At 37.2% G+C, this 14,628-nt stretch overlaps 1 protein-coding gene across 2 annotated transcripts in view; it reads left to right on the top strand.

The window, feature by feature from the left end:
* Nucleotides 1-14,628, top strand: part of TRAPPC8 (trafficking protein particle complex subunit 8) — a 52,818-nt gene that overhangs the window by 2,289 nt on the left and 35,901 nt on the right. For both annotated transcript variants that reach the window (XM_082296372.1, XM_082296371.1), the window contains exons 2-7: nt 3,287-3,481; nt 8,941-9,030; nt 10,372-10,546; nt 10,947-11,100; nt 12,188-12,269; nt 13,708-13,955. In XM_082296372.1, the coding sequence (XP_082152498.1) occupies nt 3,287-3,481; nt 8,941-9,030; nt 10,372-10,546; nt 10,947-11,100; nt 12,188-12,269; nt 13,708-13,955 (944 nt within the window). The remainder of the gene's footprint in view (nt 1-3,286; nt 3,482-8,940; nt 9,031-10,371; nt 10,547-10,946; nt 11,101-12,187; nt 12,270-13,707; nt 13,956-14,628) is intronic.

The raw sequence follows: 14,628 nt of genomic DNA, 5'->3' as shown, positions 1-14,628 counted from the left end.
AAGTAAGCTGTCCCTTACTTATGCAAAACTTTTAAGTACATGCTTTGCTTCCTGAATTCTTCTATAACTTGAAAAGCTCAGTCATGGATCTGCTACTGTATTTTTAGAGTCCTGTTACAATACATATTTTTGTTGGCAATTAGGAATTACACGGCTTATGAACCAGCTGAAGGCTGCGTGTGCATCAGCCTTCTTGCTTAGAGAAGCAGTGCAGTTCTGAAGTTAGTCTTCTGATACATGTTCAAAAAAGTTCTGATAAACAGGAACTGAGCTCTCTACTGTGCACATATCAGTTGTCCTACACGTGTTAAGAGATGTGAAGGACCAGAACGCTATTTGATTCTTCAGGCAGTGTAAAACCACACACTGCTGAGGTTGCTCAATCCAAGGAGGCCAGATTCTATCTAATTTCAAGTAGAACCCCACAAAGATATGTAATGTAGATGTTGGCGGGACCACCCTCTGCACAAATCAGTATTTAATCTACTCATCACTTTGGCCTATCAGTGGCTTGCTAATGTTGGTGTAGCCAAAAATACCCTTGCAGTATAGCACACTGCGATGGTAGAACCTCCTGAGCACAGATGCAGAGTGCTCTGTTCTGTAATTTTTAGCTTCTTGACTTCTGTAAGTAAATCACCTCCTGTTTGTGAAGGGGAAATATTTAAAAAAGTGAAAGGACAGCTTTACTATCTCCGTAAATCTTGACTTTAGAGGAAAGCAAAACCAAAACCCTCTCCAAACTTTGAACTTCCTTTAATAAAGGAAATCAAAAGTATACGGAGGATTTTATACCTTCATATTTATTCTCAAAGTGGCTGTCTTGTGGCTGTTTGTTAGTAGCAATTGATGCCTAATATAACAAATATACATATGTATAGGTTGGTTTTCTTTAAAATAGGATCCTGTTTTTAAGAAACTTTAAAAACATTCTGTGAACTAATACTGTCTTTGTGGGAGGGAGCATTACAGCATACACGTCAATTAGCAACTGTCACTTTAAGCATTGGTTACTCTTAAACCAAAGTGTTTGACCTTAAAAAACAGAAAAAAAAAAATAAGGAGGGAGGCCTTCTGGTAACTTTATCTGATTCTAAGCCTTAAATATGTGCAAGATGTAAGGAAATATAATGGGAACACTGTGCTTATTCGAGCTTAGTGTGATGTTAGGAGTTCCTTGTTCATGTGTATCTTAGCATCTGATCATTTTCAATTTCTGATGAGAAAGCTTTTGTTCTAATATATGCTACTGCTGCCATTTTCGGCAAAGTGCTTTCTGAAATGATCTTACAAACACTTGTAGGAAATGTGTAACAGTAGATATTTTTTATTGGGTATTAAGCACTTTTTGGGGTTCCAAGTATGTCTGTTTTTTCAGTCCTTCACAATAAACATATACCAGAGATGTCATCTGCGTTCTGTATGGAAATATCGTTGCTCTTCATTATTAAGACTGTTATATTTTAGGACAGACAGCAAGGATGAGCTGTAGTGTTACAGCTGCACTGGTGAAGGCAAACTCGTTTCGTAGTTGTTTGTTCCTGCCACTTCCTTTACATTTGGTAATTTCAGTAATTATATGGCAGTAGGGTCAATAATTTACCTATGTGATAAGATGAAAAAAAACCCCACCCAAAACAACTTTTCAGGTTTCTGATAGAAATGCTGAACTGAAATAAGTTTAGCCAGCACAATTGCCCTTCCCTGTGTTGATATAGCCTTATGATGTACAAGTTCAGTCTGAAACTTAGAGCTGAAAAAACCTGCACATTTTTAGGTTGTTTTTGGCAGGACGAGTTTTCTAACTTGCTTTACTGTTTTCCCATAAGCTTGAGCGCTGGGTGAATATGTGATTGAGGAAGGTAGAACTATGCCAGTCAAGATTTGAACCACATTAGAAATTTGTTTTAACATTTAAGATGGATTGTAAGCACATCTAGTGTGATCTGACTTTAGCTGTGTACTTGTTACTTCTGAAGAGGCTTGTATAAAAGGTGTGGAGTGCTTTCCAGGCTAGAGCAAATTGAATACTCAGTTTCAGACCTTTACGGTGTGAATTCTGTGGTTAGTTGAAAGATGAGGAAAACAAAATTATTCCTTTGTGCTGCCTTTTATGTGCTGTACAGGAGTTTGTGAAAATAAAATGCAGATGAGTCAAGGGCTGTACTGTGGGGCACGTGGTAGCATCAGGTGGCTTAGGCAGCCGTAAGTCAGTGTGTCCTGCCTGCACTCACAACCTGGCTTGCTTGGTGGTGGTTGTGGTTTGAAATAGGGTAAAATTACTTGAAAAAATCACAGCAGGACCAGAATTGTAATGAGTGTTGAAAATGTCGTGAGTAGTTTTTAAAAACAGATGGCTTGAGGGAGCAATTTTCACAAAGATTCTACAAAGGAAGCTATAGTACTAAAAATCATAGAATGGTTTAAGTTTAAAGGGACCTTGAAGAACATCTAGTTCTAACTTCATCCTGCCATGGTCGGGGTCACCTTCCACTAGACCAGGTTGCTCACATCCCCATCCAGCCAGGCCTTGAACTGTTCCAGTGTTGGGACATCCACAGCTTTTTTGGGCAACCTGTTCCAATGCCTCACCATCCTCACAGTAAAGAACTTCTTCTTGATCTAAATCTGCCCTCTTTCAGTTTGAAACCCTTCCCCTTTGTCCTGTCACTACATGCCCTTGTACCTCTTCATCTCTCTTGCAAGCACCCTTTAGGTACTGGAAGGCTGCTCTAAGGTCTCCCCAAGCCTTCTCTTCTCCAGGATGAGTAACCACAACTCTCTCAGCCTGTCTTTTAGGATACGTTCATTTTGGATGAATGAGTACTAGGTTATCCCTGTCAAGTTTCTTAAATGCTGTTTATTTGTGTGCTGGGGGTTTCTTGGAAATGGGTGATTCCTTGAAACATGATGTGTTGTGTGAAATCCATACATGGTTCCTATAGCTTTTCCACAAAAGTTGATATGTTCCACAAGGAAGGGAGTGCATCACTGTAGGACGTGCACATACTGTGTTAGATGGAGTGGATACTCTTGCAAGCTCTTACGCTGTTGTTTAATGCCTAGATGAGCCTAATGTTGAGCATCAAGTAATTTTTATTTATCACCCTCCCCCCCTCCATTTTTGGTAGTCAGGCATTACGGTCTGTGATCTAAAATTGATGATGGACAAGTTTAGTGGAGCAATCTTTAAAGAAAAAACGTGTTGGAAAAAGACTAATTTATGACAACTGTTTTAACTGTCTGTTACACTCCTCAACAAATCCTCTTTTTTTTGCCTTTTTAGTTCACATGAGAGATCCTAATAATCAGCTTCACATCATTAAAAATTTGAAGATTGCTGTCAACAACATCATCACTCACCCACCTCAGCCCGGTGCCATTCGGAAACTTTTGCATGATGTTGTGTCTGTCAGTCAGCCTGCTGAAGGACTGGTAGCTAATGTGATCACAGCTGGAGATTATGATCTCAACATCAGTGGTATGTAATGATATTGTATTTTTCATAATGTAAACTGGAATTGGCTGTAAGGTTTCTAATCTTCATTTCAGCTTCATGGCATCTACTTAAATTATTCAGAGTTGATCAGTTTTGAATCATTGCTTTTACTGAAACTTTGGATTTATTGAATAGTTTTGGTTTTACATAATGCTGAAAGAGTAGTTGAGCTTCATTAATAATTTCAGTTTTCCTAATGTTGAAATTCTTCTGAACTTGTGTTAAATCATTATTTTAATGTAGCAATTACCAATGCTTTGGTTGTGTTATTTTTGTGTTACAAAACTGATATAGCGACTTGTTGCACTTGGCTGAATAAGTATCAGAGCTTATTTATAGTGTTGGTACTAAGGTATAGCTTTATCAAGTTAGTTATCCTGGCTTCCTTTATTTTTTATGATAAAGTCATAAAACGTTTAAGGAAAAGATTTTGAGGAAAGGTGTGTAACTCCTTTGATTTGTTGTCTTTTTTTTTTCTTTCTTTCTTGTGTGAAACTTGTCCTTCATATTTCACTGTCAAAATGACTAGAGTATTCTAAAAATGTTTTTTTCTCAGATCTCCAAGGGATGAGGCATTGTGAATACTGCTAAATGAGACCTCATCTTAGGAGCTGAGAAGATGAAACTCCTCCCAATTAAGACCCTAATCCATTAAAGCCTTTTAGCACATACTTAGTTCAAAGCGTGTATGCACTGCCCTATTTAAACATGCGTAATTTATTGTATTTAAAGTTCAGCCTGCAGTGAAGAGTTTGGCTCTGCTATAGCAAGAGACTGATAAAACTTCATGAGGATTACTAACTGATGTTGCTGTAGTAGATTTTTTTTTTATGTTGATGATGGAAAAATGGCATAATTCTTACATCTTTGATACCTAATTTACGAGGTACATCTTCAACTTGGTGTCAAGTGTTGGTAATAAAGGAAAAGACCTGAGCCTGGGAGCCTCTTGTTTTTAAGATCTGTTGAAAACTCCACATCTTTTTCAATTTCTGTGCCCTTGTTTATGCATCACATCGGTGAATTGCTGTATTGTTAAGAATTTTTTTTCTGATGGAAAGTTTATTTCAGTTCTAGAAAATAAAAAAAAGCAAGCAGAATGGCTTCAGTGAAGAGACTTTTCCGTAAGGTTTCTAATGACCTCAGTTTAGAAGTGAGGTATTGAAAGAAGGGAAGAGAAATAGTGGCTATACTAGGCCTTGCTTTGTAGTTACAGAAGCAAATATCTCTCCTTTTGTTTTCCATATTTGCTGCTGGAGCCTCGGGTGTACAAATTACCATATGTAACTATCTTGTGTCTCTCGGTGATTAGGTTCTCATTTCCATTCAGAGTGACTATATGCTTATTTGACAGGAGGAGAGATGTATAAGCTGTTTAAGATCACACAGAAAGACAAATTCATGTAGTAACTTTGTTGTTCAATGGAACCCCGTTTCAGGGGTTTAGCACAAAACAGTGATGGTGTTCTTGATGAAGGAACTTGTCCCCTTACAGTGTAAGAGGATATGAGGAAGTGCCAAGTGGGGTTCCGTTATGCTTAGACAACTATGAGTATTTACTAAGACATTTAGGGGTTTTTTTTCCAACTTTCGTAGAGCATTTTATTCAAACCAATGGATGCATTCATTCCTGACAGCAGAACATAATCATTTTTTATGTAAATGTGAAATACTCTCATCAGTTCTTTAATTTGTTCTTTTTTGGGACTGAATTAGTTTTATAGGATAATGATATTAAATTATATTTCCTTAATCTTTAATGATGATCAAGTGCAATCTGTTTTGAAGAAAGACACCAACATTGTTTAAGAAGCTGAGGTGTGACTGTTTCTGGCTCTGAGGTCATGATCCTGCTCTTCTTTTGAGAAGTTTTGGAACTGCTGTGTTGTATTGATTTAATTGTTGGTAATCCTTCTTTGTTACAAGTGTTGTTTAATATTCTTATAGTTCCATGGTCTAGTGCTGAGAAATTTGTTTGGTTGCTGAATAGCTGCTTATGTTCAGCCATGCCTGCTTCTCCCATGTACTGGTGCATATAGAAAGTGAAGAAAAATGATCCCACTAAAGAATTAAATTATTTGAGAGAAGAAAAAAATTTTTCAGCCAGATCAGTTCCCTGGCTGTGTTTGTTCAGGGCTGCGTGATATAAATGCTGGCATGTGGCATTGGAGGAATATGATTGAGATGAAGGAGAATGTTGGGGCAACACTTTCAGCAGCTAATGTGTTCAGCTACTTTTAACTAGTACTATAGGCTGGGAAATCTCACGAGTTACTGCCTTAGGTTTAGAGTATCTTCCAACTAGTAAAATAGAGATAACATCTAGGTACAAGTTAAATCGTTGCTACTTGATAGAATTTCCATTTTCATTTGAGCCTAGCATTGGGGCTGAACTGGAAATTAATATTGATTTCCATTAAAGTACACTGTCAAATGTTAAGGAGCCTGAAATATTCCTGATTAAGGTTGGCTGGAGTCAAATCTCTTCAGTGCTCCTCTTGGGCCTGCATGGTGTAGATTTTTTCTACTTCACACTACTAGAGTGTAAAAGCCAAGAGTGTGTTTGTATCTGACCCTTTTTAGTATAATAATATCATGTTTTTTCTATCAGATCGCTCAGTTAAAGCTAGTGTTCCTTGGTACAGTAATTGGAAAGAGACACTGATGGAACTGAACACATCCACGTTTTATTCAGGTATTTTTTTGTGGTTGGTGCCGATTTGCCAAATTGCCCTTTACTCCTTTTCCATGTGCCCCATCCACCTTTCCTTACCATCTGCTACAACTGTTTAGCACTTTTCTGGACATAGATGTGTGTTCCTTCATTTTTTCCCCCTAACTGAAAAATCGGTGGTGGTGGTGATTTTAATTTTTCTTTTAATCACATTTCTACTCCTGTTAATCAAAATCATTTGATCTTTCCATACAATCAATAAGGGTGGTGGTGGTAAATTACTTGATGCTGTAAAAACCGTGGATTTGATCCAGGAACTGGATTGTTTGATCCCATGGAACTGTATACTGTCACTGTGCTGTACTTCAAATGTCCTTTCTGTTTCTCTAGAGAACTTCCTTCTCAGGGGATAGTACCACTTTTTAAGTTGGAACTCAAGTGCTGACTGTACTTAGAGCACAGTGTCTCTGCTATATTGACATTCTTTCTGGAGTATGACCCTTAAAAAAAAGAAAAAGTTTTCTCATGTGTTTTTATGTAGTTTATGAGACTTATTGCTGACTTACTGCTACCAAACCATGTTTGTTAGTTATTGACCTCTCAAGGCTCTGTGTCGTGGTCCGAAAGAGCCAGGTTTTGATGTTTTTCAGTTTTATATATTAATATAGTTTATGCCTTTGGTTAATAATAGCTGTCCTTTCAGTAGGATCTGTTCAGATCCTAGTAAATGTCTAAAGAGCACAAAACTTCATGAAGTAGACTTTCCATTTTTAAGCTGTTACGTACAAATATTACTTAAATTTTTTTTTTTCCTTAACAAGTTCTGAACACGTTAACAAGTTTGCCAAAACTTCAGTTCTGTTCCATCATACTGGAAATGTTTTACTGGAAAAATGCAAAACACAGATCTGAGTACCTAAATGACAGTGTTGGTATGCACTGCTGTAACATGTTATGAGATGTTACAGTTGTGAAATGGTTTCCAAATACTGCTTTTATTTTGAATATGGTGTGTGTTTATCAAGTATCTACGATAAATGATTACAGCCCTGTAAATGCTCAAGTGAATCCTGTTAATGTTGTGGTTGTGTAGAGGGAATCCAGTTGCCTTTGAGGCCGCTTCCAAGGTTTTTAATAGGCCCAATGGAAAAAAAGGGTGGGGGAACCAATCCACAAAACAAAGTAGTACTTCCCTGTTTGTAATTGTCAGATTTTAAAAAACACATGATTTTTTTTCCTTTTGCTGTGATTCAGCTGTAAAACAGAAGTGAAAATCTGAAGACAGTGCTTGAAACTACAGTGTGGTTGAAAATTGTGCCTTAGGTTGTTAAACAGTGTTTACTTTGAACTTGAGTTACTGCATGGCTTGTTATATTTGTGAAAAATGTGAGTCACTTTCTTATGGCTTGTTTTTAATAATAACAAGCTGTGTTTTCCTTAATTTAAATAGTTGGCATGTTTACATGCAGGACTCAGTAAAGCCAAGAGCTTTTTATATCCTAGATGAGTACTCAGAGAGCAGTTTCTAGAAAGGCTGTAATCAAAAGCTCAAAGTTTTGTCTCCTATTAGGCTTTTTTTTTTATGTGAGATGTGCAGACTGCTAGACTGAGTTTGTGTGACTATATCTGACTTCTGTGTGTCTGAAGCCAATCTAAGATGTCTTGACAATGTATGATTAAGCAAAATGCATTAAATGAATGCCCTAGAAGATAGTTCTAACATAAAATTCATAAAATTGAACCTGTTTCCTAAAGTTAGCTTAAGAAACCAAGGTGGTGGTTTGGCTTGGTTTTTTTGAGGGGGTGCATGAGAGCTTTACAAAGTATTAGAAATTTTTATGGGACTAAAGTCCTGATGTGGATTTTTTAGGGTCATATAAGGAAAATACCTTCAGATTTTCTTACTATTTTTTTTTCTCTACTAGTTACTGTTCGCTAGTTTGCGGGTGAAAGGGAAAGGAGTTGGAGAATTAAGATGGCATAAAACAGGCTTAAAAGAAGAAATAGTAATTCATTGTTTGACCCATAGTTGGAGTGGAAAGAAATGGACAATATTAGGTTCACATATTTTTTTTGATGTCCCAGACATCCTTTGTTTCCCTTGATTTGTTATGGTTAGGAAAATGAAATCCCTATTGTAAAAGGGTGTTGAACATGGCAGGTTAAAATTTTAAGGCATTAATGGCACAGCTTGGATCTGAGGTTTTACCTTCTTGGATCTTTGCCGGCTGAACTGTTTATTTTAGCCAGCCGTGGGAAAGCAACTGCTGTCAAGCCAAGTCAACACTTAGAGAAAACAGGCAGGATAGAGTTTTGGTAATCCTTAGCTCCTCTAAATACTCAAAAATGAATTTTGTTTCTTGGTTAATTCCTACATCCCTAGCCTGGAAATTCAATGACTATTAGAAGAATTTCTTTCTTTCTTTCTTTCTTTGCCAAGTGTGTGGGTGTTTAAAGGAGTGGTAAAGAGTAGTTGGTTTAACAAGGACTGAATACATGTGAGCCTACAGTGGTGAGGAATGTGATGCTTAAGATGCTATTCAGTTTCACAGGATTTGATTCAAGTGTTACTGTTTCTCTTACTTGTGTAGTAAATACTAAAACACTTTCACTTTGGACTGTTTCCCCTTCTTTCCCTTGCCATGCAAACCTTGTCAGAGTTTGCAGGCTTCACTTTTAGGTGTAGTCATTCTTACTTCCTTTTCATTAATGGGTAAACAAGTTTCACTTAATAGTCTAATTTTTCCTATTTTATTGTGTATTTCAGCTACTACTCCATGGTTTGAGTCTTACAGAGAGTGCTTTCTTCAGTCCATGCCTGCATCAGATCATGAATTCTTAAACCACTATGTTGCATGTATCCTTTGAGTGTTACAGACCGCTCCAGGGAAGGCTGTTACAAAATGTAATGTAGGAGACACTGAAAATTTTGCAGTAACTCTTTCTCAATTATGATTGGAAGCCTGTATAGTTTTTCACTGTCTGACTACACAGACTGATTTCATAAGGGCATCAGGGTTTTCTTTGTGGTTGTTTGGCCTGAGGTTTTCTTGTGCTGTTGGTATTGGGGTTTTTTCCCCTTCTCCACACACTCCTTTGGTGTCAAAGTGAGCTCAAAGCCAATACCTGTAAACAAAACTCCATCATCCTAAGACACTTTCTGCTGTAGCTCTTTATGTATCTCTTGACTGTCCCTTATCTGCAGCGGAGGAATGTATGTTTGGGATGCATCTGCTGCTTTTTAATAGCTTTTTGTAAGCAGATGGAGTGGTGGAGGTTGGGGAGAGGATGTTTTGGAAATTTGGTAAACTTTGAGCTGTGCTGGACAAAAAGAAGTCTGGAAAGACTGGAACAATGCCTGAATGCTTTCACTTTTTTTTTTTTTTTTTAACCAAAGCTTAGGCCCAATTTGCTTGTCTACAGGGAAATTGAAAATAATCACTGTTTCATGATGTAGCTGGTATTTAGCTTTACAGTAATTATGATGCTGCAGGTTTCATGACACTGTTCCTAATTCTTTACTGAACCTTATAATTTCAGTATGATGGAAAAGTATGTTAATGGCCATACTTGTGCAGAATTAACTTTGCAAAATACTGATTCTGACTTCTGAATTTACTAATGTTTAAAGTATAACTTTGCTTTCTGGCTTCTCTGAGTTAATGTCTTTTGATTTGGTGAGTAGATGTAGCAGAGCAGAATGTTCCTTATTAATGACTGTGTAGTTGCATTGAGGTAAAAATCTGAACACTTCCGCTTTTTACTCAGGTGCTGTGACTTTGCTGTGTTTATGAGTGCTGGTTATCACTGTTGTTCAGGTGATAACTTAAAGCCCCAAGTCTCCTTGGAAGTTGAAAGCTAAAATACAGTGGGGATCAATTTCAGCTACGTGTTTGCTATGTGAACGTCTGGTCTCTATCTGAAATCTTAAATGAGCTATCACATAGCAGCTTAAACTTGGATTCACTGTCAGAATTGGAGCAAACTCCTGTTGCATCTCATTTTACAGATGTTAGTTAACTGATTGTTTTTTATTGAGACTAAGGCCGAATTCTGATTGCACATACTTTTGTGATAGCATGTTTTATGTGCTTAAGTATTGTACTCATCCATTCTACTTTGTAGACTTCCTATTTTATTCTGTGAACAGTGGTTGTCCCTGTGTTCTTTGGGTATATGTCCTTAGTAATGAATTCAGGTATGCTGGTAGTTTCTTCTAGTGAACCTGACCCTGTGGAGCAGTTTCTGAAGCTGTCGCAAGAACAACATCGGATTCAGCACAGTAGTGAATACTCGTATCCTAAATGGTTTATACCAAACACGCTCAAATATTATGTGTTACTGCATGATGTAAGCACAGGAGAAGAACAGAGGTGAGTCATTTGTCTTCAGTGAGCTTACAGATGAGCGAGCTCTTTGACCAAAATGTTTGGATTGATAAATTCTGTTGAGATTAGACATGCAACAGGATCCATTAGCCAGTATGCTATTATCAAGGCAGATATTTGGAAGTATTATTTTTAGATCATCTTCTTGTGTTCATGTAAAATGAAATGAATCAGTCCCAGCTTTTGGGGTAGATGCTTTCTTTGCTAGCTTGCTAAACTAATTGTCAAAGATTCTCAGTTTTACTCTTGCATAACAGATTGCTTTAAAAATAGGAGAATTTTCCTTTTAAGCACTATGAATAATGGTCTAAAATAGCTTGTTGCACTACACACTTTAAAGTTAGTTTGATATCAAGACAGGATAAATGTTGTTGTACTGTTTCAGAGCTGACTCCATTTATGAAGAGATGAAACAGAGGTATGGAACTCAGGGTTGCTATTTGCTGAAAATAAATTCTCGAGTGTCTAATAGAGGAGCAGATGAACAGATACCAGATCCTTGGAGTCAGTACCTTCAGAAAAACACTATCCAGAACCAGGTATTACAGTATTCTAAAAACAGTTTTTAAGGTCCATATTTTTTGGTTGCATTAAGTTTTGCCTAAGTGTTATATATGTGTTTCTATAGAATGAGCTAATAGGCAGTCAGGCTACTTCTGACACAGCTATGACTTTTTGTGAGGACATAAGATGAGTCCTCAGTAGGAACTGTCCTCTATGGTACTTAAGTTGACAGTAGGGAGCACTGAAATACTGGACTGTCTGAAATAGACTGACTGTAGCACAGAAATAATACTTATGCCTTAAGAGCTGTAAGAGGTAACCTCAGAAGTGTCCTGTTCATAGTAACTTTCAACCTTCATTTTTGTCTTCTTCACTCTTAATTTTTTTTTTTCTCTGGGTCTTCTGTACTTCACTAGATAGTGTGGGTGTGTTGCTTTGTTGGGAGTATGTGTGGTTTTTATAACTTTTTGTGTCTAGTCTGGTCTGTCATCTGCTAAGATTGCAAGTGATAGTGTGTTTTGAGTTTGCCATAAATGTCTGTATTTTTGGCTTTAGAACCAAAAATACTCTTTTTTGAGTTTGCTTTTGACTGACCTGCAGTTATAGCTCCTTATGATTAAAAGGTTTGTGGAATTGTATTTCTTTACCAAATGTAGCTGGTACTGGAAAGTCAAAACATTTCATATTCTATAAGCTAAGAGGACCAGTGAGTTATAGCCCACCATAAACTAAAAATACATTTTTCTCTTTCTATGGCCCACGTCAACTGTGCAATATAGATTTTTGTGTGTGTGTGAGCTTACTCAGGATCTGCTTTAGGGAATATATTTTTGCTGCTGTAGGCATTGCTGTGTAAGAGTTGGAGTTGCTTTGGTTGACAGGGGAGCTAGTTGAGCAAGTCAGAAAGTATTTGCTTCATTTGGTGAACATAACTTTCGTCTTTTAAATAAGACAGTTTCTTAAAGCCTCAGAAACTACTTTGAGAAGTTAATATATATGAACAAACATGCTGCTGTAGTAATTCAGTTAACTTACTGAAGTTGACAGCTACTGTTTACTGACTTTTGTATGTGGTTGAGTAGTCTTAAAGTTCTGACTTTTTTCCCCCCCTTTTTCTGGCAGGATTGCTATGAAGATTATACTGTTGTTTCAAACAAGAATACTGATCACTTGATATCAGACGGCATAGACAGTGAAATTAAAGGTATCTTTGTAACTTTATGAAAACCTTGATGTTATAGTATTTACACAACCGGTTGTCTTGTGTCTTGGACAGTAATTAATTAGATGATTTGTTAGGGAACTCAGAGTAATGGTTTTCTGAATGCTCTAGGTGTCCTCAAAGTAAAATGCTGTGGTACTGACCCTACTGGATTGGTGGCATCTCCTTAATGAGATGGCTAATGATGTACTGGGCTCATATTTTGTAAGATTAAACGTACTGTCTGCAAACTCTGGTAATTAGTAAAAATTATATATGATTAAATGGTCAATTTTCATAATAATGAAAGTTTTGGTGTGTATCCTCTGCTATAACTTGGAAGCTGAGGTTTTGGAGCTTTTTTGGTCCTTGGTTTTAGTATTAAATCTGTAAACGTCAGGGAAGTGCTTAGTTTGTAGGCTGTTTGGAAGCACTTGCCTTGGAACTCAGCTTATGGATGGGAGAGGATAGTAAATGAAATTGAGTGGAAATTAATGCACCCTTAAAAAATAAGTCAGATAACAGTCTAGGATTCAGATGAGAGGCATTATGAAATAGGGAAAAAGTGAGGTACCCTGCATTGTCTGGCCTGCCTCAGCCCAGATCCTTCATATCTCACCTGAAATGCATTTGGAGACCTAGCATGTGTAGGACAGCCTACAGTTGCCATCTTTCTAAGGCCTTGCAGACCAGATGTAGTCTGGGAGCTGCTAATTGAACTTTACAAACTCAGCTTTACTTTTCATGAGTAAAATCCGTTAAGGATTTGCTTTCACAATTCAGCTTTGCTTGGTGCCAGATAGGGAAAGCTGATTTTCTTATAAATAAGAGAACTGCTTAAGTCTTAGAATGAAGCAGTGTCTCAGTCTATTTCAGAGAGCTAAATGCAATAGTAGTCAGCAGCCCTTCTCACTGAACGAAGAGGAGTTCAGAGGAAATTGTTTTACATGTTGATTGCTTGGAAGGACATGGAAAATTATGTTTGTTTTGTTTAGGGTTTTTTTTAACCTTAAATCATAAGCAGGAAAAGAGATAATGGACCCAATGGAGCCATTGTAGTAATTGCTGCATTTCCAACTTCCATGAATGCTTTATTTTGATTTTAATGTTTCTATAGTTTTCCTTCAGTGTTGATATTAGTCAGCATACTGGAAGATTTTTTTTGCACTGTAGTTGAGAACCAAAACCGTACATATTTAGCCATGTTGTAATTCTTGAGATTCTCTGAACTTTCTGCGAATTTCAGGAATGATGCAATACTCAGTGCTGTGCTGCTGCCTGCAGCATTGATCTGTAGCGTAGAACAGTTGGTGAGTTGCTTTGCTTTACAGAGTTCTGAGTAAGGAAAGCTTTGAAGTAGGTTAGTAAAAATGATCTTTAAAACCCAAAATGTTTAAGTGACTTTATACTTACTGGAGTTTTTGTTTCAATCTTTCAACAGATGGCTTGTCAAATAACTTTAAGACTCACCCCCTTCAACTGGATCATCCCAGTGGCAGTTTGGATAGCACTGATTACATGAAGGCTTCTACATCGCTGCAAGACTCGAAGAAGTCAAATTCTGGGACACCTCATGGTGCTTGTTTAACTCTCACAGATCATGATCGAATTAGGCAGTTCATACAGGAATTCACATTTCGGGGACTTTTGCCACACATAGAGAAAACAATTCGACAGCTCAATGATCAGGTCGGTTTACTCTTAAAAATACTTTGTGCTATAAGGAAAAACGTTTGGGGTATAAATCCAGTTATCCAAACATCTGTTTTGACAGTATTACTTCCTTCTGTTTCTAATGATTCAACGCTCTTGCTGAAAACTGTAAGTAGATTTAAGAGAAATAACTGAAGTTCTCATTATTGCTCAATTTGTCGTCTAAAAAAACGAGTACTAATTTGTATCAACAGCTCCAGTGCAAGGTGGCTTCTTGGTGAAAGCCTGTCTGAACTGTTTCCAGGAAAATCTGTTCTTGACCCTAGAATCTTAATATTCTGTTCTCTTGGACGATTCTGGCATGGGGAACAAAATGGACTTTGTGTTTCAACATCACAATACACAGCTAAATTTAAGAAATGCATTTAATTGATAATCATCTGCAAAAAAAGCTGCATCCTTCAGTTGCTACTTGACAGGGAAAAAAATGCAGGGACACCCTGAATCGTGTAACTCTGATCTTAGCAGTTTTTGCAGGGAATATGCTTCTCTCAAACTAGGATTTTTTGGAAGTGTGATTAACATCACGTCCATGTTAAGTCAACTGCATACATTAAAGTTATTTGCATCACAGTTCTTTTACAAGTGTTTCACTCTTACATGCCCTTAAACAACTGCAGAGATGGATTGACTTACATTAGTGCAATCA

The sequence above is a fragment of the Coloeus monedula genome (genome assembly GCF_965178545.1).
Source record: "Coloeus monedula genome assembly, chromosome: 1".
Lineage (NCBI taxonomy): Eukaryota > Metazoa > Chordata > Aves > Passeriformes > Corvidae > Coloeus > Coloeus monedula.
The sequence above is the reverse complement of the archived record's forward strand: the minus strand, read 5'-3'. Positions and strand labels throughout refer to the sequence as shown.